The sequence below is a fragment of the Cinclus cinclus genome, chromosome 31 (assembly GCF_963662255.1).
Source record: "Cinclus cinclus chromosome 31, bCinCin1.1, whole genome shotgun sequence".
NCBI classification, from domain to species: Eukaryota; Metazoa; Chordata; class Aves; order Passeriformes; family Cinclidae; genus Cinclus; species Cinclus cinclus.
Genome location: NC_085076.1, coordinates 1,478,696 through 1,502,804, shown reverse-complemented (window position 1 = coordinate 1,502,804; position 24,109 = coordinate 1,478,696). Strand labels below are relative to the sequence as shown.

General features: G+C 61.8%; 2 protein-coding genes across 2 annotated transcripts; one reads left to right on the top strand and one right to left on the bottom strand.

The window, feature by feature from the left end:
- Nucleotides 1-367: 367 nt before the first annotated feature.
- On the top strand, nucleotides 368-13,202 carry LOC134055110 (uncharacterized). Its single transcript, XM_062511240.1, has 22 exons — nucleotides 368-525; nucleotides 1,384-1,879; nucleotides 2,212-2,306; nucleotides 2,703-2,937; nucleotides 3,144-3,236; nucleotides 3,783-3,920; nucleotides 4,187-4,307; nucleotides 4,621-4,722; nucleotides 5,111-5,171; nucleotides 6,446-6,515; nucleotides 6,607-6,648; nucleotides 6,797-6,886; nucleotides 9,117-9,198; nucleotides 9,825-9,845; nucleotides 9,934-10,164; nucleotides 10,473-10,727; nucleotides 10,826-11,104; nucleotides 11,574-11,843; nucleotides 11,933-12,244; nucleotides 12,323-12,416; nucleotides 12,927-13,006; nucleotides 13,093-13,202. Exons 1-22 carry the CDS (start codon nucleotides 368-370, stop codon nucleotides 13,200-13,202), a joined length of 3,435 nt encoding a protein of 1,144 aa, XP_062367224.1.
- Nucleotides 13,203-16,156: 2,954 nt separating this feature from the next.
- Nucleotides 16,157-24,091, bottom strand: LOC134055109 (Fc receptor-like protein 3). The gene is given in 14 exon segments (XM_062511239.1): nucleotides 16,157-16,230; nucleotides 16,334-16,401; nucleotides 16,500-16,521; nucleotides 16,817-16,900; nucleotides 16,983-17,297; nucleotides 17,387-17,656; nucleotides 18,126-18,404; nucleotides 18,503-18,757; nucleotides 19,066-19,296; nucleotides 19,385-19,405; nucleotides 20,067-20,148; nucleotides 22,974-23,063; nucleotides 23,207-23,248; nucleotides 24,080-24,091. Coding segments are annotated over 14 exon segments (1,845 nt in total).
- Between the last annotated feature and the right edge of the window lie 18 nt (nucleotides 24,092-24,109).

The following is a 24,109-nucleotide window of genomic DNA, read 5'->3' as shown; positions in this document are numbered from 1 at the left end:
AGGTTGATGGGAAATGTAGTCAGAGGGACGGAGAGGCGGGGAAAGTGCGGCGCATGCGCTGTGAGCGTGGGAATGGGGGTGTTGCCATGGGAACGGGGCTGTTGTCATGGGAAGGAGGGGGTGTTGCCATGGAAACCGAGGGGCTGTTACCATGGGAATGGGGACTAGCTGGGGATGGGAACGGGGGTTACAGTTGCCGTGGGCTTGGGGGGCTGTTGCCATGGTAATGAGGGGCTGTGGCATGGGAAGTTGCCATGGGAACAGAAAGGTGTTGTTGCTATGGGACTGGGGGGCTGAGGGTGTGGGGACAGGGGGTTGCTGACATGAGAGCGGGGAACTGTTGCCATGGAAATGGGATGCTGTTGCTATGGGAACGAGGTTGTGTTGCCGTGGAAACGGGGGGTGTGGTTTCCCTGGGAACAGGAAGGGGGCGCTGTTTACAGCGGTGCTGTGCGGTGACGTCACTCGCATGACGTCATCAACGGGCTGGGGGCGGGCTGGGGTTCAGGGCCCGTCCTGGGGGATGTGGGGCTTGGGGGTCCCTGGGGCTCATTGCCAGGGCTGGGCAGGCTGAGTGTCCACGGGCATCTCCACCAGGGTCAGGGGGGCATTGGGTTGTGGGGGTCCACAAGTGGCATCACGAGGGGCTCAGTAGTCCTGGGGTGAGACTCACGGTCATTCCCAGGGGGTCTCTGGATCCTGGGGGTCCATGAGACTCATGGTCATTCCCAGGGGCTCAAGGATCCAGGGGTTTCAGGGGTCCAGGTGCTCAGGGTTTCAGGGACTCAGGGGTCCAGGGGTTCAGGGGTTCAGGGGTCCAGGCACTCAGGGGTTCAGGGGTCCAGGGGTTCAGGGGTTCAGGGGTTCAGGGGTCCAGGCACTCAGGGGTTCAGGGGTCCAGGGGTTCAGGGGTGTCACTGCCAGGACCGAGGGGTTAATAGGGATTGGATGTCAGGGGTTTTAGGGGTCCACGAGCTTCATGATCATTCCCAGGGGTCTTGTGGGTCCAGGGGTCCACGGGGTCTCATTGCCAGGGCCAGGGTGAGCCCAGGTGTCTGTGACAGACACTGCCGGGTCTGTCACATGTGTAGGTGCCACTCTCGGTGACAAGGAAGCTGTCGCGTCCATCCTGCCCCCAGCGCCGCCCGTCCTTGTACCAGGTGGTGCCACCGGCGGTGCCCGAGCCCTGGCAGGTCAGTGTCACCCGGTCCCACAGCACCGCCGGGGTCCAGGGGGGCTGCACGAGCCTGCATCCCTTAGGAACGCCACGGAAATGATATTTCGGTTCTGGCTGCGGCCGCCGGATGAGAGGGAAAAGCGTGGAAAGCCGGAGCAGCGGCTCTGCGGGAGCTGCCGGAGGTGACCCCGGCTGGATGGCGACAGTGGCCCCGGACTCGCTGTCGCGGCCGCTCGGGACACGCGGCCACCGCCGGTCCCCGCAGGCCGGGACAGTCCCGACCCTCGCAGCGCGATGGCAGCCGCGACCTGCGACAGCGACCCGAGCCCGGGACTCCGCTCCCGCGGTGCCGGGGGCTCCTCCCCGCGCTCCCGGGACCCCTCCGCCCTCCCGGCACCTCCGGGGCTCGGACGCCGCTCGGGGAGCGCCGGCTGCGGGGCTTTGGGCACCGGCGGGCACCGGGCAGGGCTGGAGCCGGGCCGGCCTTGGGGGGCGATTTGGGGACAGCCCCGGCTCCGTCCCGGGGCTCTCGGGGCGCTGCCGCCGCTGCCGGGCTCCGGCTCGGCCCAGGGGCTCGGCAGCAGCGGGATCGGTGCCCGAGGCCATCCCGAGGTGCCCGAGCCCTCGGCCGGGTGTCACCGAGAGGGGACAAACAGGGAGCGGCAGCTGCTTCCCCTCTGCGGGGCAGCTGCGAGGGAACCAGTGCGGAATGGAGCATTTGGTCCCTGTCCCCAAGGGACTGAGAGAGCCCCAAAAATCCTGCAGATCCCACAAGGATCTGCTCAACAACCTCAGCGGGACCCAGCCCGATGCGAGCTGAGCCAGCAGAGCTGAACAAACAAAAAACACTTCTCCCGATTTAATCCAAAAACTGTGATTTGTGCGAAATAAGAGGGACAAGGGTCCTGTGCTCCCCACTCGTGGCCACCTCCCAGGCAGGATGGGCATCCATGAGACCCAAACGGAGGGGGAACACACGGGGGGGGGCCTCAGGCAGGGAACTCCAGTTCCCCAGGTACCCACCGTGCCCCCAGTGTCCCCCAGTCTCACAGCACATTCTCATAGACGTCACTGGGGTCCCAGGGTTGCCCATGGGGTCCCGGTATCTCATCGTGGTCACCAGGGGGAGGTGACGGGGGGGACCCTGAGAGAGACTTTGAGGTTGGGAACCTGGGTGGGGGTGACACCCTTGGGTGACGAGTCCCTGTCCCCCCCTGTACTCACCCCCTGCCCTCTCAGTGCACACAATGTGGGCGTCCAGCACCGACCCCTCCTCTGGGAGGGCCGAGGGTTCCTGGGAAGGGACTGTGAGGATAAAGGGGGGATCTGTGGGGGTGCAGGGCTTCCTGCAGAGAGGGTAAAATGGGGGTTCAGACCTGGAGCCCCACACTCACCTTTCCTGTGGATTCCCGAGGGCTGCAAAGGAAAGGGGGAGGGGTGACTGTGGGGACCTCGAAGTCCTTGAACACCCTCAGAACAGCTGACTGCTTTCTGAGCGTTCAAACTCTTCCAAAACCCCTGACAGAACCCCCAAAATCACTGCACGATCCTCCAGGACCTCACCAAATCCCCAAGGACTCCCTATTGAGGTCTCTGGGGGGCTCAGCTACACCCAAGTCAGGAACTGTTGGTGCCACCCTCTGCCCCCACACTCTGAGGAGCTTCACCCCAATCCCTGGGACCCCCATGCCCCCCCATTGTCACCCACCCCGGTGGTGCCACCAGTGACAGCCCCCGATGACAGCCAGGAGCAGGAGCAGGTACAGGAGGGTCCTGCCGACATTCAGAGCCACTGCAGGGGACAGAGGGGACACAGCGGGGTGACACTGAACCCTGGGGGTCCTGAACACCCTGGTGACCCCGTGTGACACCACCTGTGATCCAGAGGTGTCCAGTGGTTCCCTGTGGTTCACCTCCAGGGCCAGCTCTGGGCTGAGTGCCCGGAACACGCGGTGCCCTGTCCCAGCTGGTTGGTGGCCATGCACTGGTAGGTGCCCGAATGTCCCACACCGACGTCCCCAAGCTCCAGGAGGGGACCCCGGGCCAGCTCCTGGCCGTTGTACAGCCAGGTGAAGGTGACAGGGGCTGAGCCCACCTGCACCAAGCAGCGCAGGGTCACGGGGTCACCTGGGCGCACCTGGAGTGCCGGGGGACCGGGGGTGATGGTGGCATTGGCCACGGGAACTGTGGGGACACAGACAGCGTTGAGGCCAGTTGGAGGGGATGGCACCAGGCATGGGGCGAGGCGGGAGTAAGAGGGATGGGTTTGATGGGGAAATGTTGCGGATGGGGTCACCCCATGGATGGGTGTGGGTCTGCAGAGAGCCAGGAGGGGACACAGGGCTGAGGCGCAAGAACACAAGGAATATTTCTGGGGGACATGGTTGTACTCAGGTGGGGGTCCTGTGGGGACTCTCGGAGCTCCCTGTGCCCATCCCCTCACTCACTGTGCACCGTGACGCCGAGCTGGGCACTGATCTTCCACACGGTCCCCCCTTCAGAGCTCACCTGGCACCAGTAATTCCCTGAGTGGGAGAACCCCACGGCGGGCACCAGGAGCTGCGGGGACCCCTGCGGGCCCCCCACCCTCTGCCCATCCCGGTAGAAGCTGTACAGGAGTGGGGCTGGGGGCCGCAGGGGGCTGGGGGTGCTGAGGCATCTGAGATTGAGGGGAGACCCCTCGGTGAGCTCAGGGGGACCCTCCAGCACCGGCACCGAGAAGAGCTCTGGGAAGGAGATGGGGGTGGGGAGTGTGACTCTGATTGCACTGAGAAGTGGCTTTGGGGGTGTCAGGATATTGGGGTTCCAGCCGTGGGGGTGCTCACCGTGCACTGCGACTGTCACTGGTGCTGACCATGTGTGTCTTGAGCCAACCGAGCCCTTGCAGCGGTAGCAGCCGCTGCTGTGCAGCAGCAAACGGGAGAGGGACATATCTTTGCCACTAAGAGACCTCTTCAAATATTTCTTCTCCTTGTAAAATCTCACCCTGGAGACAGGTTTGCCTTCCAGCCCCGGCAGCGCAGTGTCACCGTGTCCCCCTCCAGCAGTGCCCGTGCTGGCACCTGCAGCACCAGCGGCTCTGTGGGACAGCAGGGTCCCGTCACACTGAGGAGCCTGAGACAGCTCCCAAGTGAGTGCCCATGGCACCGGGGACATCTGGCTGCAGTGTCCAGTGTGTGGGAGGGTCCCAGGGACACCAGGAGCAGCCCCGTGGCACAGCTGTCCCAAGTGGGGTCCCACCACACTGGGGTGCACTGGGATGCACTGGGATGTCCCTGTGTGCAGGGGACAGGCTCTGGGCACACGAGGGCTGTGAGGCCACCCACGGACTGGAGCCCACCCAGAGCTCTCAGGGAGCCACCCTGAGCATTTCAGATCCCCCCTCACCATTTGACACCAGCACGGGGGGGCTGCGCCCACTGCCGGGTCTGTCACACGTGTAGGTGCCACTCTCGGTGACAAGGAAGCTGTCGCGTCCATCCTGCCCCCAGCGCCGCCCGTCCTTGTACCAGGTGGTGGCACCGGCGGTGCCCGAGCCCTGGCAGGTCAGTGTCACCCGGTCCCACAGCACCGCCGGCGTCCAGGGGGGCTGCACGAGGAGCTGGGTGGTCTGGGCACCTGTGGGTGACAGGGGACACCAGCCTGCCAGGGCCAGCGCGGGGCTGGGGACAGCGGGGCGGGGACATGGCATCCCCCGAGGACTCACCAGCGAGGCCGAGGGTCTGGGCTGGAAGGGAGAAGGGACAGGGCTGGGTGGGGGTGGCCCTGCAGGGACAGCAGCACCTGGGGCACCTGCCGTGGTGTCTGTCCCCAAAACTGTCTGTTCCCATGGGGACACCGGGGTAGCACGGAGGTTTTGAGGACAGGGACACCTCTGTCACCCTGGGCTGAGGCAGAACATGGGGACACTGTGGACACCCCATGTGTGCACAGGTCACCTCTACCAGCCCTACAGCACCTGTCCCCATGGCCACATCCCCATGGCCCTGTGCTCGTGATCCCATTCCGATGGCTCCTGTCCCCATGGCCCATCTGCATGGGATGCGGCCCTTGTCCCTGTCCCTGCATCCCTGTCTCCCTCTCCCTGTCCCTACAGCTGCCCCTATTCCTCAAGGTTCCATTTCCCTCATCCTTTTCCCCACATCTCTATCCCCCTGTTCCCATCCCCACGTCCCCATTCCCCTGTTCCTGTCCCCCTGTTCCTGTCCCCACCACTCAGGTCACACTGGTGTCCATGCCCATGCACTGGCTCTTTCTGGCCTTGGGGACCTCAGGGGACCCCACAGCCCCCCCTGTGCCCGCTCCCCACCGGTCTCTGCCTCACCAGGGCCCATCCCTGGGGCGTCAGGCCCGTGCCCGGGGCACTCACCCCACAGGAGCAGCGCCACCTTCCCGGCCATCCCGGTGTCCCCGGCCATGGGCACTGGCTGTCACTCGCTGCCAGGGCCACCTGTCCCCTGGCTGGCGGCTCTTGGGATGAAGGGACAGGAAGCGAGCTCAGGTCTCGTCCTCGTGTGTAGGTGGCCCTTGGTGGGGGAGGGGTGTGGACAGGATGGGGGCAGGGTGGGGACCTTGTGGGACATGGGGGTGATGGTGGGACATGGTGGGGACAGGATGTGTCCACAATTTGGAGGTTGGGGTCGTGCTGGGACCCAGGATGTGTTTCAATGTCACTGGGGTGCCAGGGATGGGGCCACATGGGAATGGGGGTCCCAAGGTTTGGGTGGAGTCAGAGTTGGGGATGAGGGTCACAGACCAAAGTGGCCTCCTGGGATTTGTGATCATGGGATAAATCCCCGGGATGGAGGTTCCAGGGGCATGGGGGTGCTGGGGAAAATCATGGTCCACAAGGGATAGGGGAGGTCCCAGAGGCTGGAACTGCCAGGACGGGGATCTTTGGGAATGGAGACCGTGTGGAATGGCATTCCTGGGATGGGGGTCCCAGGGCAGGGGGACAGAAGGAATGGGGGTTCCTTGATTGGGGTCCCAGGGGAATGGGGGTGCCAGGGATGGGCAGTGGCTGGGCAGGCCCCATGGGTCACAGCTCCTGCCCTGGGTACCTCAGATTTTGGGGTCACCCAGGGCCCAGCTCAGTACCCCGGGATGTCCCGTGGTTTGGGGGGTCACCTAAACCCCAAAGGAACATTCCGAGGGTCTCTGGGTCTGTGTCTCCGCAGGCAAGCCAGGGACATTTCCTGCTCTTTAATTTCTATTCCCTTCCTTTAATCCCTCAATTTCACACAAACCCCGACCCCCTCTCTCTTCCAGACTTGATGATCCTGTAGAACACCTGATCAGGGAATGGGTTGGGGGAACCCCAGGGTGGGGGAAGCAGAGGGTGAGGGGTCTGCAGGGAGGGGTGGGGAGGCTGTGGGGCATGGGGGTGTCCAGCTGTGCCCCCCAACACTTTCACTTTCTCTCTCCTGCAGCAGGAGGAAGAGGCTGTTTGTGCTGAGAGCCACACGGGGCAGGTTCTGTCCTGGGGGGCACATCCAGGGCTCCTGTCCTGGGGGTTCCTGTCCCAGGGGGACACATCCTGCCCGAGGGGGTCTTGTCCTGGGGGATGGTGGCTCCGGGGGGTTCCAGACTTCTCCATTCTCCCTCCCTCCTCCCGTGCAGGATCTGAGCCAGCAAGAGCAGCTTGGGAATGGAGCCCCAGGCAGGAAGGAGCTCCCAAAGTCCTCCTGCTGGGAGCCAGTGGCCATCCAGGTGTGGGGCCCGGCCATGGCCCAGCCCCACTGCTCAGGGATGGGCATTGGCCAGCCCTGCTCTGGCCAGCCCCAGGTGACAGCCAGGACCTGAGGCTCCCCCCACCCCCTTGCCTTTGATTCTGGCAGCTTTTGAGCTGCTGCAAAGGTGAGAATTCTGTGGGGGGAAATGGCCTGGCTGTGGTTTGCTGAGCCCTGCAAGAAGCACAAAACCCCGTGTGAGCCCAAGCAGTGGCTCTGCGAGGGCCTTTGATGGTTTTCAGAGCAGGGCTGGCTGGAAACCCCCGATGCAGGGGCTGCTGTGAGGGAACCAGTGTGGAAATGAAGCAATTGATCATTTGGTCCCTGTCCCCAAAGGGACTGAGAGAGACCCGAAAATCCTGGAAACCCCACAAGGATCTCCTCAACAACCAGCAGCACTTTGGAACCTCTCTCAAATAATGCTTAGGCTCTGGATGTGGACACCAGAAGAGAGGCAAAAGTGTGGAAATACCGAGCAGGAGCTCCCCACGTGGCTCTGGGGCACAGGGCTGTCACAGCAGGAGCAGGGAGTGCCCAGGCAGGGGAATTCAGGGCAGGCTGCAGTGGATTTACCAGGGAATCAGAGCCTGAGGGACACACGGGCATTTCCACACATTGCTGTGCAATCCCTGCTCCAAGGATGCACAGAGTTTCTGCCCTTTTGGCAGCACAACCCATGGGAAGGAAATCAAGCTTCAGGGTGGGCATGAGAAAAATGGGCAGAGTTCCTAACTCTGGCCCAACAAAAGCCTTCCTTATGGGCTGGGTTGCAGCCCGGCAGGCAGGGAACAATCCCATGGACCTGTTGGACACTCAGGGAGATTCCACACTCTGTGTTATCCACAAGCAAACGCTGTTCTGGGATGCACCACTGGCCTCCTGAAGGGAACCAAAACATCTCATTTCCTTGTCACTTGTTTGTACTGTGAGCGACTTGCTGAGAGAGCAAGCATTTAAAGTATTGAAGAAACCAGAACATTTTATACATTACCAGATTGATTTTTGCTGAGTTCGTTGTTGACTGTAATAAAAACGATGAAGGAAAAGATTCTTGCCTTCTTTCTGTGGATGCATAATTTTGTCTCATCCAATTGGGCAACAGTTAAATCAAGCGAATGTAGCCTGGGATTTCCCATCATCAGGGCAAGGTCGTAACAGGAACCCCCTTAAGTTTGGGCAACCAAGATGTGCCAGGGCCCCAGTAGAGGCAACGGGAATGCTCAGAGACCCCAGGAAAGAGGTGCCCAGGATGTGCCCCCTGTGGGACAGGAATCCCCAAGGATGTGGCACCCCCAGAAGGACGAGGACGCCCCTGGCACAAGACCCCGGGACAAGAGCCAGGCATCAGCACTCCAGAGGAGCCCTTTTCCCTCAGGGCAGGACCCCTCTGGATGTGCCCCCCAGGACAGAATCCACGTCCTGGCTTCAGCATAAACGGCCTCTTCCTTCTGCTGCAGGAAAGAGAAAGTGAAAATCCTGGGCGCAGGGACATGGCCAGACAGCTCCATCTCCCCCAGCCCCCCAACCTCTGCCTGCACCCCCAGCCCCCTTTTCCCCATCCTGGCATCCCCCACCTGTTGCCTGCTTAGGTGTTCCCTGTGATGGTTGAGCCAGGAAATGTGGGATTGGGAAAATGCCCAGGGGTGTGTGGGGCAGAGAGCCAGAACCGTCCAGGACAAGGCTGGGGTGCCCCCCTGGCCATGACCACCCTGTGGGAGCTGTGCTGGGCTCTGAGCCACCCCAAAATCTGAGGCACTCTGTGAAAGAGCTGTGAACCCTGTGCCCACCCAGCCACTTCCCATCCCTGGGAACCCCCATTCATGTGGGAACCCATCCCTGGCACCTCCATTCCCTTGGTCTCTCCTCCCTGGGAACCTCCACCATAGAACTCCAATTTCTCAGCACCGCCATTGTCTTGATCCCATCCCAGGGGCTGCTTCTTCCTCCTGAACTCCAATTCCCAAGGGTCCCTCTTGTCCCCCAGCACCCAAAACCCTGGGACCCACATGCCATGACACCCATCCTTGGCCCCCTGCACCACCCCAGACACCAAATTGTGGACACATCCTGTCCCCACCATGTCCCACCATCACCCCCATGTCCCTCAAGTTCCCCACCCTGCCCCCATCCTGTCCACACCCCTCCCCCACCAAGGGCCACCTACACACAAGGACGAGACCTGAGCTCGCTTCCTGTCCCTTCATCCCAAGAGCCGCCAGCCAGGGGACAGGTGGCCCTGGCAGCGAGTGACAGCCAGTGCCCATGGCTGGGGACACCGGGATGGCCGGGAAGGTGGCGCTGCACCTGTGGGGTGAGTGCCCCGGGCACGGGCCTGACGCCCCAGGGATGGGCCCTGGTGAGGCAGAGACCGGTGGGGAGGGGGCACAGGGGGGGCTGTGGTGTCCCCTGAGGTCCCCAAGGCCAAACAGAGCCAGTGCGTGGGCATGGACACCAGTGTGACCTGAGTGGTGGGGACAGGAACAGGGCAACTGGGATGGGGGAACTGGGAACAGGGGGACAGTGATTTTGTGACAGGGATGTAGGGGTAGCTGTGGAGAGAGGGACAGGGAGACAGGGATGCAGGGACAGGGACAAGGGCCTCGTCCTGTGCAGATGGGTCATGGGGACAGGAGCCATTGCAATGGGATCAGGGACACAAGGCCATGGGGATGTGGCCATGGGGACAGGTGCTGTAGGGCTGGTGGGGGTGACCTGTGCACACATGGGGTGTCCACAGTGTCCCCATGTCCTGCCTCAGCCCAGGGTGACAGAGGTGTCCCAGTCCTCAAAACCTCTGTGCTACCCCAGTGTCCCCATGGGTACAGACAGTTTTGGGGACAGACACCACGGCAGGTGCCCCAGGTGCTGCTGTCCCTGCAGGGCCACCCCCACCCAGCCCTGTTCCTTCTCCCTTCCAGCCCAGACCCTCGGCCTCGCTGGTGAGTCCTCGGGGGATGCCATGTCCCCACCCCGCTGTCCCCAGCCCCGCGCTGGCCCTGGCAGGCTGGTGTCCCCTGTCACCCGCAGGTGCCCAGACCACCCAGCTCCTCGTGCAGCCCCCCTGGACCCCGGCGGTGCTGTGGGACCGGGTGACACTGACCTGCCAGGGCTCGGGCACCGCTGGTGCCACCACCTGGTTCAAGGACGGGCAGCGCTGGGGGCAGGAGGGACGCGACAGCTTCCTTGTCACCGAGAGTGGCACCTACACGTGTGACAGACCCGGCAGTGGGCACAGCCCCCCCGTGCTGGTGTCAAATGGTGAGGGGGGATCTGAAATGCTCAGGGTGGCTCCCTGAGAGCTCTGGGTGGGCTCCAGTCCGTGGGTGGCCTCACAGCCCTCGTGTGCCCAGAGCCTGTCCCCGGCACCCAGGGACATCCCAGTGCATCCCAGTGCACCCCAGTGCGGTGGGACCCCACTGGTGACAGCTGTGCCACGGGGCTGCTCCTGGTGTCCCTGGGACCCTCCCACGCACTGGACACTGCAGCCAGATGTTCCCGGTGCCATGGGCACCCACTTTGGAGCTGTCTCGGGCTCTTCAGTGTGACGGGACCCTGCTGTCCCACAGAGCCGCTGGTGCTGCAGGTGCCAGCACGGGCACTGCTGGAGGGGGACACGGTGACACTGCGCTGCCGGGGCAGGCCAGACAAGCCTGTCACCAGCGTGCGATTTTACCAGGACAACAAGAATTTGAGTGGGTCCATGAACAGCACGGAGATGTCCCTGTCCCACCTGCAGCTTCACAGCAGTGGTCGCTACCGCTGCACAGGCTGGGTAGGCTCAGTAGTTAAAGTATCAGCACCAGTATCAGTCACAGTGCATGGTGAGCACCCCCAGGCTGGAACCCCAATATCCTGATACCCCCAAAGCCACTTCTCAGTGCACTCAGAGTGACCTCCCCATTCTCGTCTCCTTTCCCAGAACTGATGCTGGTCTTGTTTCGGGAAGGTCCCCCCGAGCTCACCGAGGGGTCCCCCCTCAATCTCAGCTGCCTCAGCACCCCCAGCCCCCTGCGGCCCCCAGCCCCCCTCCTGTACAGCTTCTACCGGGATGGGCAGAGGGTGGGGGGCCCGCAGGGGTCCCCGCACCTCCTGGTGCCTGCTGTGGGAGTCTCCCACTCGGGGAATTACACCTGCGAGGTGAGCTCTGAAGAGGGGACCGTGCAGAAGATCAGTGCCCGGCTCGGGGTCACGGTGCGCAGTGAGTGCAGGGATGGGCACGGGGAGCCCCCAGAGCCCTCCCAGGTCTCCCATCCCCGCTCAACCTCTCCGTGCTGCCCTGCCTTCCCAGCTCCCTCCCTGAGTCCTCCCATCATTTTCCCTGGTGCCTCCATCCCTCACCAGGTCCCCTCACCCCTCCCTGGAGAAGCTGCTCCTCCCTCTCCACTGTCCCTCCATTGTCTACATGTCCCACCATCCCTGTCTGCGTCCCCAACATCTTCCCTGGGGTTTCCTTCCACCGTCTCCATGCGTCACCTCTCTCAATCTCCCATCCTTCTCTGACATCCCTTCCACCACTTTCCAATCCTCTCCGCCATGTTTAGACCCTCTTCTTCCTAACTGGGACATCTCCACCCGACTCCGATTCGCCCCCTCCCTGCGTCCCTCATTGCTTCCCAGAGTCCACCACTCCTCCCATATCCCCAGTCCCTCCTGTGTCTCCCCTGCAGGGGTCCCACCCTCGGGAGTGTCCGTGTCGGTGCAGCCCCCCGGAGGACAGGTGGCACTGGGGGACAGCCTGGTGCTGAGCTGCACGGTGACCATGGGGACAGGTCCCCTGTCCTTCTCCTGGCACCGGGAGGGCTCGGGGGCAATGCTGGGCACCGGCCCCCGACTGGAGCTGCGGCACATTGGGGACAATGACAGCGGCCACTACCAGTGCCGGGTCAGCGATGGTGAACGTGTGGCCCAGAGTGTCCCCATGAATGTCACTGTCCTGGGTGAGCGGGACCCTCGGGCTGGGGGTGACCCCACCCACAGTATCCCCATCCTCCCCGGCCACGTGCCAGCCCTGTCTGTGTCCCCGCAGTGCCCGTGGCCAATGCCACCATCACCCCCGGTCCCCCGGCACTCCAGGTGCGCCCAGGTGACCCCGTGACCCTGCGCTGCTCGGTGCAGGTGGGCTCAGCCCCTGTCACCTTCACATGGCTGCACAATGGGCAGGAGCTGGCTCGGGGTCCCCTCCTGGAGATTGGGGACGTCGATGTAGGATATTCAGGCACCTACCAGTGCATGGCCACCAACCAGCTGGGACAGGACGGGCACCGCGTGTTCCGGGCACTCAGCCCAGAGCTGGCCCTGGAGGTGACACCACAGGGAACCACTGGACACCGCGGAAACAGAGGTGGGGTCAGACAGGATGATTGGGATTGCAGGACCCCTGGAGTGACAGGTGACCCTGATGTGTCCCTTCTGTCCCCTGCAGTGGCCACAGGGCTTGGCGGGTCCCTCCTCTTCCTGGTGCTGCTCCTGGGTGGAGCTTTGGGCTGGCGCCGGTGGAACAGCATGAGTGGGTGACAATGGGGACAATGGGGGCCCCAGGGATCTGGTGGGTCATAGAAGTGTGGGGAAGATGGCGTGGCACTTACAGCCACATATTTGGGCAGCTTTTAGCCCAGAGGACTTTTCCTCAGGGTCCTGACTGATTTGGGGTAGTGTTGCAATCCCTTGCAGGGATTTTGGGGGTCCTTTCAGTGATTCTGGGGGAATTTGGAGGGTCTCCCTCCCTGTCCAGATAGAGCTTCTAGGGGCTCAGATGGTCCAGTGTATTGGGGTGGTTCAGGGATTCTGGGGGGCAGGAGGGGGCCTCCGGGGTCATTGGCGAAATTGAGGATGCAGAGGGGTTTCAGCACTCCTGAGAGGGGTCAAGGTCCTGGGACCCCACAGTTACCCCTGCCCTATTTCCTTTGCAGCTGCCAGGAAGCAGCAGGAAAGGTGAGTGGGGAGCCCAAACCACACTCCCATCTTTGACCCCAACCCCCAGACCCCCCTGTCTCTCTCACACATCCCCTTTATTCCCTTAGGCCCCTTCCGGAGCCCCCGGCCCCCCCAGAGGAGGGGGAGGTGCTGTACACCCACATCGTGATCACCGAGCAGATGGGGGGTGAGTCCAGGCTGGGACACACACAGAGGGACACGTCACCCATGAGTGTCCCTCCAGCCAGATGCCACAGCCAGTGTCTCTCGCAGCGTCCCCCCGTGCCACCACACTCCAGGATCCCCAGGTGACCTACGCGGAGCTGCCAGCAACCCATGGGCGACCAAGGGAATCTGGGGACATCTACGGGAATGTGCTGTGACACTTGAGGCAAGGCTCGGCACTGGGGGAACTGGGGGCACTGAAGGCACTGGGGGCAGAGGTGGACCCCAGCTACGGGCAGACACACAAGTGTGTCCCCCCCATAGCTCCCGTGGGGTCCCAACATTCACGGATAGGTGGGCAGAATTGGGGGGTCACACATGAGAGGACGCACAGGGCACCCAAGCTACCCACGACCCCCAGACCCCACAAGGCCATCCCCACCCCTCTTCCACTGTCACCACTGACTCACCATTCCACATCCAAGTGCTCCCATAACCCTCAGAGATTACCCCATTGCCTCCCCACTGTGCTCTCAGTACCCCCATGGCCTCCCTGCTTCTCCTCCCTGTGCCTCTCCATTTCTCCCAGTAGATCCAGGTGCTTCCCATTCTCTCTCCCAGTCCCCCTGTCCTCCCAGTGCCTCTGCAATGCCCCTCTCAGCAGTCCCAGCACACCCACGGCTCCTCATCTCTCCTCCCCTTGCCAGGGGAACACAGGACTCCTTGCCCTCTCATTGGCACCAAAATGCAGCTTTTTGGTTCAACTGGCAGACATGGTGTTTCTTTGTTCAGCTCTGTTGGGCTTTAGGAATGGGATTCTCCAATTTTGGGCTCCCACTAAAAACCAGTGCTCTGGATTCCCTTCTCTGCTCTCTCTAACGCCTCCTGTGCCGTGTTCCCCACACAATGATTTGACAACAGCCCTGAGGAGTTTCCTGAGCATCCCTCATTTCCTGAGGAGTCGGGATCATGCCACGGCACAGGGTGGGGTGTCAGGGACAGGAAAAGTTGGTGTCTCGAGACATTTTGGAACCCCTGTGTGTGGCAGGGCTGGCTCAGGCCTTGCTTTTGGTGACACAGGGCCCCATGTGTCCAGCAGTCTGTCAGCCATGGCACACTGGGGACACAGTGACGCTCTGCCAAACTCATCTCCTGAGTGGTGATTGAGCAGGGGTCCCAGCTTGGGAGAGGACCTTGGTGGCCCCAGGACTTAAAAGGTAAGGCATGAGGTGGCCAAGTGTCTGACCACGTCTGCTGTTGGAGTGTGTGTCCAATCCACGCTGGAACCCAGGAGCTGGAATCTGTCTTGGTTTAAAAGAGAAACCTCTGCCAAGGAAAGGAGAATGGAAAAGGAAATGGAATGGAAAGAGGACCTGTCCCTCCAAATTCTTGTATTTGCACAAATTCTGGGGCTTCCAGGCAAATGATTAAGAAAAGGAATAACAGTTCATTGCTAGGAAATTTGCAGAACAGAACAAAACAACCAAGAACAGAGGAACAGAAATTTCCAACCTGCTGAGGGCTCTTTGTTCATCTTTGATGTCGTTATGAACACGGCCAGCAGGGGGCGCTGCTGCAGGGAGCACTTCCGGCCAGCAGGGGGCGCTGCTGCAGGGAGCACTTCCGGCCAGCAGGGGGCGCCCCGGTGCCAGCTCCGAACCCTCAGGGGCCATGGAGGCCTCGGCCCCGTGAGGCACCGGAGGAAATCGCTCCTTTTGCAAACTCACGGGCACCAATCGCTCCCGCCATTACCGCCGGCAGCAGGCAGAACAGACGGAGGCAGCAGGATGGATCTCAGTGCCCGGTGCCAGCGTAGCAGTGTCCCGGGGCCAGGCACACACCCTGCACAACCCCCGCCACCGCTCCCCCTGATCCCCAAAGGAAGGAAGGCGGCACCAAACCCCAGGCAGGTCTCAGGTGCACAGCAACACCTCCCGTGCCTTTGCACCACAATCCCTGAAAACCCTCAGCCTTTCACTGCCTTTTCCCCCTTCAGCCCTGGCACAGCAGCTCGGGGAATGTTCAATTGCCCTGGGATGTTGAGGAAAGCAGGCGCTCCTTGCTGGCACTGCCAGGGCTCCTCAGGGGGCTCCACAGCACCTTTGGAGCTGCTGCTCTTCCTGGGCCACTGCTGGTCCCGACACAGCAGCCACAGCGGGAGGAGGAGGAGAGGGACCAGGAGCAAACCCTTAATGAGCTGTTGTCATTCGGGCCGTGGTTTCTCAAGTTCAGCTGTGCTGCTAAACCATCTCAGTGCACAAACACATGGCTCTGCTGCCTCTCCTGCGGACTTTGGGCTCCTGTGTGAGCACTGGACCCATTTGGGGGCTCAGATGCCCCCAGATCTGCCCACAAGAAATGTTTTTGACTGCCAGAAATTTTCCTGGAACTTGTCAACATGACCACAGCTCAGGGATGGGCATTGGCCAGCCCTGCTCTGGCCAGCCCCAGGTGGCAGCCAGGACCTGAGGCTCCCCCCACCCCCTTGCCTTTGATTCTGGCAGCTTTTGAGCTGCTGCAAAGGTGAGAATTCTGTGGGGGGAAATGGCCTGGCTGTGGTTTGCTGAGCCCTGCAAGAAGCACAAGACCCTGTGTGAGCCCAAGCAGTGGCTCTGCGAGGGCCTTTGATGGTTTTCAGAGCAGAGGTGCCTGGAAACCCCCCCTGCAGGGGCAGCTGTGAGGGAACCAGTGCAGAAATGCAGCAATTGATCCTTTGGTCCCTGTCCCCAAGGGACTGAGAGAGCCCCAAAACTCCTGCAAATCCTACAAGGATCTGCTCAACAACCTGAGGGGGACCCAGCCCAGAGCGAGCTCAGCCAGCAGAGCTGAACAAACAGAAACGATTTCTCCAAGTTTAATCCCAAATCTGCCCTTTGCGTGCATTGAGAGGGACAACGGTCCTGTGTCCCCTGGCACTGGAGGAGGGAATGAGGACCCCCTGGGAGCACTGGGAGCACTGGGAGCACCAAGATCCCTGGGAGCACTGGGAGCCCTGGAACGGAAGCTCTGGGCAGCCATGCATGGGACCTCCCCACTCGTGGCCACCTCCCAAGCAGGATGGGCATCCATGAGACCCAAATGGAGGGGGCACACATTGGGGGGCATCTTTGGCCGGGACCACCAGTTCCCCCAGTTCCTCCAGAGCTCCCAGTGCACCCAGTGTCCCCCAGTCTCACAGCATGTTCTCGTAGATGTCACTGGGGTCCCAGTGTTTCCCGTGGGGTCCCGGCAGCTCATCGTGGTCACCTGGGGGAGTTTATGGGGGGGACCCTGAGAGAGACTCTGGGGTTGGGTACATGGGTGGGGGTGTCACCCGTGGGTGACGAGTCCCTGTCCCCCCCGTACTCACCCCCTGCCCTCTCAGTGCACACAATGTGGGGGTCCAGTGCTGCCCCCTCCTCCAGGGGTCGAGGGCTCCTGGGGAGGCCTGTGGGGATAAGGGGGGGTCTGTGGGAGTGCGGGGCTTCCTGCAGTGAGAGTAAAATGGGGGTTGAGACCAGGAGACCCCCACTCACCTTCCCTGTGGCTTCCTGAGGGCTGCAAAGGAAAGGAGGGAGGGGTGACTGTGGGGATATCGGGAGGCTTGAACACACTCGGGATTCCTGACTTCCCCCTGAGACCCAAAACACCCCTAAAACGTCCCGGATAGAACACCCAGTATCGCTTCTAAACCCTCCAGGACCACCCCAAATCCCCCAGGACACCCAGGTGAGGCCTCTGGGGGCTCAGATACACCCAAGTCAGGAACTGTTGGTGCCACCCTCTGGCCCCAACACTCTGAGGGACTTCACACCAATCCCTGGGACCCCCATGCCCCCCCATTGTCACCCACCCCGGCGGTGCCACCAGTGACAGCCCCCGATGACAGCCAGGAGCAGGAGCAGGTACAGGAGGGTCCTGCCGACATTCAGAGCCACTGCAGGGGACAGAGGGGACACAGCCGGGTCACACTGAACCCCGGGGGTCCTGAACACCCTGGTGACCCCGTGTGACCCCACCTGTGATCCAGAGGTGTCCAGTGGTTTCCTGTGGTGTCACCTCCAGGGCCAGCTCTGGGCTGAGTGCCCGGAACACGCGGTGCCCGTCCTGTCCCAGCTGGTTGGTGGCCATGCACTGGTAGGAGCCCGAATGTCCTACATCGACGTCCCCAAGCTCCAGGAGGGGACCTCGGGCCAGCTCCTGGCCGTTGTGGAGCCAGGTGAAGGTGACAGGGGCTGAGCCCACCTGCACCGAGCAGCGCAGGGTCACGGGGTCACCTGGGCGCACCTGGAGTGCCGGGGGACCGGGGGTGATGGTGGCATTGGCCATGGGCACTGCGGGGACACAGACAGGGCTGGCACGTGGCCGAGGAGGATGGGGATGCTGTGGGTGGGGTCACCCCAAGCCCGAGGGTCCCGCTCACCCAGGACAGTGACATTCAGGGGGACACTCTGGGGAACGCTTTCACCGTTGCTGACCCGGCACTGGTAGTGGCCGCTGTCATTGTCCCCAACGTGCCGCAGCTCCAGGCGGGGGCCGGTGCCCAGCATTGCCCCCGAGCCCTCCCGGTGCCAGGAGAAGGACAGGGGACCTGTCCCCATGGTCACCGTGCAGCTCAGCACCAGGCTGTCCCCCAGTGCCACCTGTCCTCCGGGGGGCTGAACCGACAGGGACACCCCCGAGGGTGGGACCTCTGTGGGGGGACACAGGAGGGACTGGGGATATGGGAGGAGTGGTGGACTCCGGGAAGCAATGAGGGACGCAGGGAAGGGGCGGATCGGAGTCGGGTGGAGATGTCCCAGTTAGGAAGAAGAGGGTGTAAACATGGCGGAGAGGATTGGAAAGTGGTGGAAGGGATGTCAGAGAAGGATGGGAGATTGAGAGAGGTGACGCATGGAGACAGTTGAAGGAAACCCCAGGGAAGATGTTGGGGACCCAGACAGGGATGGTGGGACATGTAGACAATGGAGGGACAGTGGAGAGGGAGGAGCAGCTTCTCCAGGGAGGGGTGAGGGGACCTGGTGAGGGATGGAGGCACCAGGGAAAGTGATGGGAGGACTCAAGGAGGGAGCTGGGAAGGCAGGGCAGCACGGAGAGGGTTGAGCGGGGATGAGAGACCTGGGAGGGATCTGGGGCCTCCCTGTGCCCATCCCCGCGCTCACTGCGCACCGTGACGCCGAGCCGGGCACTGATCTTCCACACGGTCCCCTTTTCAGAGCTCACCTCACAGCTGTAATTCCCCGAGTGGGAGACTCCCACAGCAGGCACCAGGAGGTGCGGGGACCCCTGCGGGCCCCCCACCCTCTGCCCATCCCGGTAGAAGCTGTACAGGAGGGGGGCTGGGGGCCGCAGGGGGCTGGGGGTGCTGAGGCAGCTGAGATTGAGGGGGGACCCCTCGGTGAGCTCGGGGGGACCTTCCCGAAACAAGACCAGCATCAGTTCTGGGAAAGGAGACGAGAATGGGGAGGTCACTCTGAGTGCACTGAGAAGTGGCTTTGGGGGTATCAGGATATTGGGGTTCCAGCCTGGGGGTGCTCACCATGCACTGTGACTGATACTGGTGCTGATACTTTAACTACTGAGCCTACCCAGCCTGTGCAGCGGTAGCGACCACTGCTGTGAAGCTGCAGGTGGGACAGGGACATCTCCGTGCTGTTCATGGACCCACTCAAATTCTGGTTGTCCCGGTAAAATCACACGATGCTGACAGGCTTGTCTAGCCTGCCCCGGCAGCGCAGTGTCACCGTGTCCCCCTCCAGCAGTGCCCGTGCTGGCACCTGCAGCACCAGCGGCTCTGTGGGACAGCAGGGTCCCGTCACACTGAGGAGCCCGAGACAGCTCCAAAGTGGGTGCCCATGGCACCGGGAACATCTGGCTGCAGTGTCCAGTGCACGGGAGGGTCCCAGGGACACCAGGAGCAGCCCCGTGGCACAGCTGTCACCAGTGGGGTCCCACCACACTGGGGTGCACTGGGATGCACTGGGATGTCCCTGGGTGCAGGGGACAGGCTCTGGGCACACGAGGGCTGTGAGGCCACCCACGGACTGGAGCCCACCCAGAGCTCTCAGGGAGCCACCCTGAGCATTTCAGATCCCCCCTCACCATTTGACACCAGCACGGGGGGGCTGAGCCCACTGCCGGGTCTGTCACACGTGTAGGTGCCACTCTCGGTGACAAGGAAGCTGTCGCGTCCATCCTGCCCCCAGCGCTGCCAGTCCTTGTACCAGGAGGTGGCACCGGCGGTGCCCGAGCCCTGGCAGGTCAGTGTCACCCGGTCCCACAGCACCGCCGGGGTCCAGGGGGGCTGCACGAGGAGCTGGGTGGTCTGGGCACCTGCGGGTGACAGGGGACACCAGCCTGCCAGGGCCAGCGCGGGGCTGGGGACAGCGAGGTGGGGACATGGCATCCCCCGAGGACTCACCAGCGAGGCCGAGGGTCTGGGCTGGAAGGGAGAAGGGACAGGGCTGGGTGGGGGTGGCCCTGCAGGGACAGCAGCACCTGGGGCACCTGCCGTGGTGTCTGTCCCCAAAACTGTCTGTTCCCATGGGGACACTGGGGTAGCACGGAGGTTTTGAGGACTGGGACAGCCCTGTCACCCTGGGCTGAGGCAGGACATGGGGACACTGTGGACACCCCATGTTTGCACAGGTCACCTCCACCAGCCCTACAGCACCTGTCCCCATGGCCACATCCCCATGGCCCTGTGCTCGTGATCCCACTCAGATGGCTCCTGTCCCCATGGCCCATCTGCATGGGATGTGGCCCTTGTCCCTGTCCCTGCATCCCTGTCTCCCTCTCCCTGTCCCCATAGCTGCCCCTATTTCCCAAAGTTCCAATTCCCTCATCCTTTTCCCCACATCTCTGTTCCTGTGTTCCCATGCCCACATCCCCATTCCCCTGTTGATGTCTCCCTGTTCCAGTCCACACCACTCAGGTCACACTGGTGTCCATGCCCAGGCACTGGCTCTGTTTGGCCTTGGGGACCTCAGGGGACCCCACAGCCCCCCCTGTGCCCCCTCTCCACCGGTCTCTGCCTCACCAGGGCCCATCCCTGGGGTGTCAGGCCCGTGCCCGGGGCACTCACCCCACAGGAGCAGCGCCACCTTCCCGGCCATCCCGGTGTCCCCGGCCATGGGCACTGGCTGTCACTCGCTGCCAGGGCCACCTGTCCCCTGGCTGGCGGCTCTTGGGATGAAGGGACAGGAAGCGAGCTCAGGTCTCGTCCTCGTGTGTAGGTGGCCCTTGGTGGGGGAGGGGTGTGGACAGGATGGGGGCAGGGTGGGGACCTTGTGGGACATGGGGGTGATGGTGGGACATGGTGGGGACAGGATGTGTCCACAATTTGGTGTCTGGGGTGGTGCAGGGGGCCAAGGAGGGGTGTCATGGCATGTGGGTCCGAGGATTTTGGGTGCAGGGGGACAAGAGGGACCCTTGGGAATCGGGGTTCTGGGGGAAGAAGCAGCCCCTGGGATGGGATAAAGACAATGGTGGTTCTGGGTAATGGTAGTGCTGGGGTGAGGGTTCCCATGGAGGAGAGACCAAGGGAATGGAGGTGCCAGGGCTGGGTTCCCACAGGAATGGGGGTCCCAGGGATGGGCAGTGGCTGGGTGGGCACAGGAGTCACAGCTCCTTCACAGAGTGCCTCAGATTTTGGGTAGACTCAGAGCCCAGCACAGCTCCCACAGGGTGATCATGGCCAGGGGGGCTCCCCAGCCTCGTCCTGGGAGTTTCTGACTCTCTGCCCCAAACACCCCTGGGCATTTTCCCATCCCCACATTTCCTGGCTCAGCCGTCCCAGGGAACACCTGAGCAGGTCACAGGTGGGGTATTGGTTGCTAGGGGGTCCATGGAGATCCAGTTCTCCAGACCCAGGAAATCGCCAACCTTCCCAGAGAGAGAGTCCCGTAAGGAACTGCCTTCTAGGGGTCTCTGGCTGCTCTCCTAGCCGCCGGATAAGCCTCAGCAAGCAGTGGCCATGGCCACCAGTGATCAGCTCTGATCAGTGATTTCATCTCAGGGATTCCAGCTCTGCTTGCGAGGCTATCCCAGGGACAGAGAGACAGGACCCTTCGCATGACAAATTCCACAGAGATTCATTTATTATCCAGCAGCTCTGTGAAGGGAGCCAGGAACGACTCCTCCCTTCTGACCTGATGGAAATACTGGGGTTTTTATGGGGGAGAACAAGGGTGGCACCAAGGGGGAAAGACCAATGGGTTACAAAGGATTAGCGTTGGTACTAGGCCATGGTGGGATAACAGAAGCTGTTCAGGGATAGCTCAGCATGATAAGAAAGGTAGGCCAAGCTAAGGAGCATCCCTCCAGGCGGGATGAGAAAAGCTAACCACAGCCTACTCAAGGGACATCCCTCCAGAGCAAGGCCATGGGAGGAGCCGTGGCAGGCCCATGGGGCTCCAGAGTGGGGGATGCCAGGAAGGGGAAAAGGGGGCTGGGGGTGCAGGCAGAGGTCGGGGGGCTGGGGGAGATGGAGCTGTCTGGCCATGCCCCCACCCCCAGGATTTTCACTTTCTCTTTCCTGCAGCAGAAGGAAGAGGCCGTTTATGCTGAAGCCAGGACGTGGATTCTGGCCTGGGGGGCACATCCAGAGGGGTCCTGCCCTGAGGGAAAAGGGCTCCTCTGGAGTGCTGATGCCTGGCTCTTGTCCCGGGGTCTTGTGCCAGGGGGGTCCTCGTTCCTCTGGGAGTGCCACGTCTTTGGGGATTCCTGTCCCAGAGAAGGAACATCCTGGGCACCTCTGTCCTGGGGGGCTCTGAGTATTCCCGTTGCCCCCACTGGGGCCCTGGCACATCTCGGATGCCCAGACTTAAGGGGGTTCCTGTTACGACCTTGCCCTGATGATGGGAAATCCCAGGCTACATTGGATTGATTTCCCTGATACCCAATTGGATGAGGCAAAATTATACATCCACAGAATAAAGGCAAAAATATTTTCCCACATCGTTTTTTCCAATCAAAAGTAAACACAGCAAAAATCAATCTGGTAATGTATAAAATGATGTGGTTTCTAGAATCCCTTAAATGCTCGCTGTTTTTACAAGTCACTCACAGTACAAACAAATCACAGGGAAATGAGATGTTTTGGTTCCCCTCAGGAGCCCAGAGGTGCATCACAGAACAGCGTTTGCTTGTGGATAACACAGAGTGTGGAATCTCCCTGAGTGTCCAACAGGTCCATGGGATTGTTCCCTGCCTGCCGGGCTGCAGCCCAGCCCATAAGGAAGGCTTTTGTTGGGCCAGAGTTAGGAACTCTGCCCATTTTTCTCGTGCCCACCCTGAAGCTTGATTTCCTTCCCATGGGTTGTGCTGCCAAAAGGGCAGAAACTCTGTTCATCCTTGGAGCAGGGATTGCACAGCAATGTGTGGAAATGCTCGTGTGTCCCTCAGGCTCTGATTCCCTGGTAAATCCACTGCAGCCTGCCCTGAATTCCCCTGCCTGGGCACTCCCTGCTCCTGCTGTGACAGCCCTGTGCCCCAGAGCCACGTGGGCAGCTCCTGCTCGGTATTTCCACACTTTTGCCTCTCTTCTGGTGTCCCCATCCAGAACCCAAGCCTTCTTTGAGAGAGGTTCAAAAGTGCAGCTGGTTGTTGAGCAGATCCTTGTGGGATTTGCAGGAGTTTTTGGTCTCTCTCAGTCCCTTTGGGACAGGGACCAAAGGATCAATTGCTTCATTTCCGCACTGGTTCCCTCACAGCTGCCCCTGCAGGGGGGGTTTCCAGCCAGCCCTGCTCTGAAAACCATCAAAGGCCCTCGCAGAGCCACTGCTTGGGCTCACACGGGGTCTTGTGCTTCTTGCAGGGCTCAGCAAACCACAGCCAGGCCATTTCCCCCCACAGAATTCTCACCATCCAGCAGCTGAAAAGCTGCGAGAATCAAAGGCAAGGGGATGGGGGGAGCCTCAGGTCCTGGCTGCCACCTGGGGCTGGCCAGAGCAGGGCTGGCCAATGCCCATCCCTGAGCAGTGGGGCTGGGCCATGGCCGGGCCCCACACCTGGATGGCCACTGGCTCCCAGCAGGAGGACTTTGGGAGCTCCTTCCTGCCTGGGGCTCCATTCCCAAGCTGCTCTTGCCGGCTCAGATCCTGCACGGGAGGAGGGAGAATGGAGAAGTCTGGAACCCCCCGGAGCCACCATCCCCCAGGACAAGACCCCCTCGGGCAGGATGTGTCCCCCTGGGACAGGAACCCCAGGACAGGAGCCCTGGATGTGCCCCCCAGGACAGAACCTGCCCCGTGTGGCTCTCAGCACAAACAGCCTCTTCCTCCTGCTGCAGGAGAGAGAAAGTGAAAGTGTTGGGGGGCACAGCTGGACACCCCCATGCCCCACAGCCTCCCCACCCCTCCCTGCAGACCCCTCACCCTCTGCTTCCCCCACCCTGGGGTTCCCCCAACCCATTTCCTGATCAGGTGTTCTACAGGATCATCAAGTCTGGAACAGGTTGTGGTGGGGTTGTGTGAAATTGAGTGATTTACGGAAGGGAATAGAAATTGAAGATTGGAAAATGTCCCTGGGTCGTCAGGGGGACACAGACCCACAGCCACTTGGAATGTTCCTTGGGGGTTTAGGTGACCCCCCAAACCACGGGACATCCCGGGCTACTGAGCTGGGCCCTGGGTGACCCCAAAATCTGAGGTACCCAGGGCAGGAGCTGTGACCCATGGGGCCTGCCCAGCCACTGCCCATCCCTGGCACCCCCATTCCCCTGGGACCCCAACCAAGGCACCCCCATTCCTTCTGTCCCCCTGCCCTGGGACCCCCATCCCAGGAATGCCATTCCACATGGTCTCCATACCCAAGGATCCCCGTCCTGGCAGTTCCAGTGTCTGGGACCTCCCCTTCCCTTGTGGACCATGATTTCCCCAGGACCCCCCATGTCCCTGGGACTTCCATCGGTGGGATTTATCCCATGATCACAAATCCCTGGAGGCCACTCTGGTCTGTGACCCTCATCCCCAACTCTGACTCCACCCAAACCTTGGGACCCCCATTCCCATGTGGCCCCATCCCTGGCACCCCAGTGACATTGAAACACATCCTGGGTCCCAGCACGACCCCAACCTCCAAATTGTGGACACATCCTGTCCCCACCATGTCCCACCATCACCCCCATGTCCCACAAGGTCCCCAC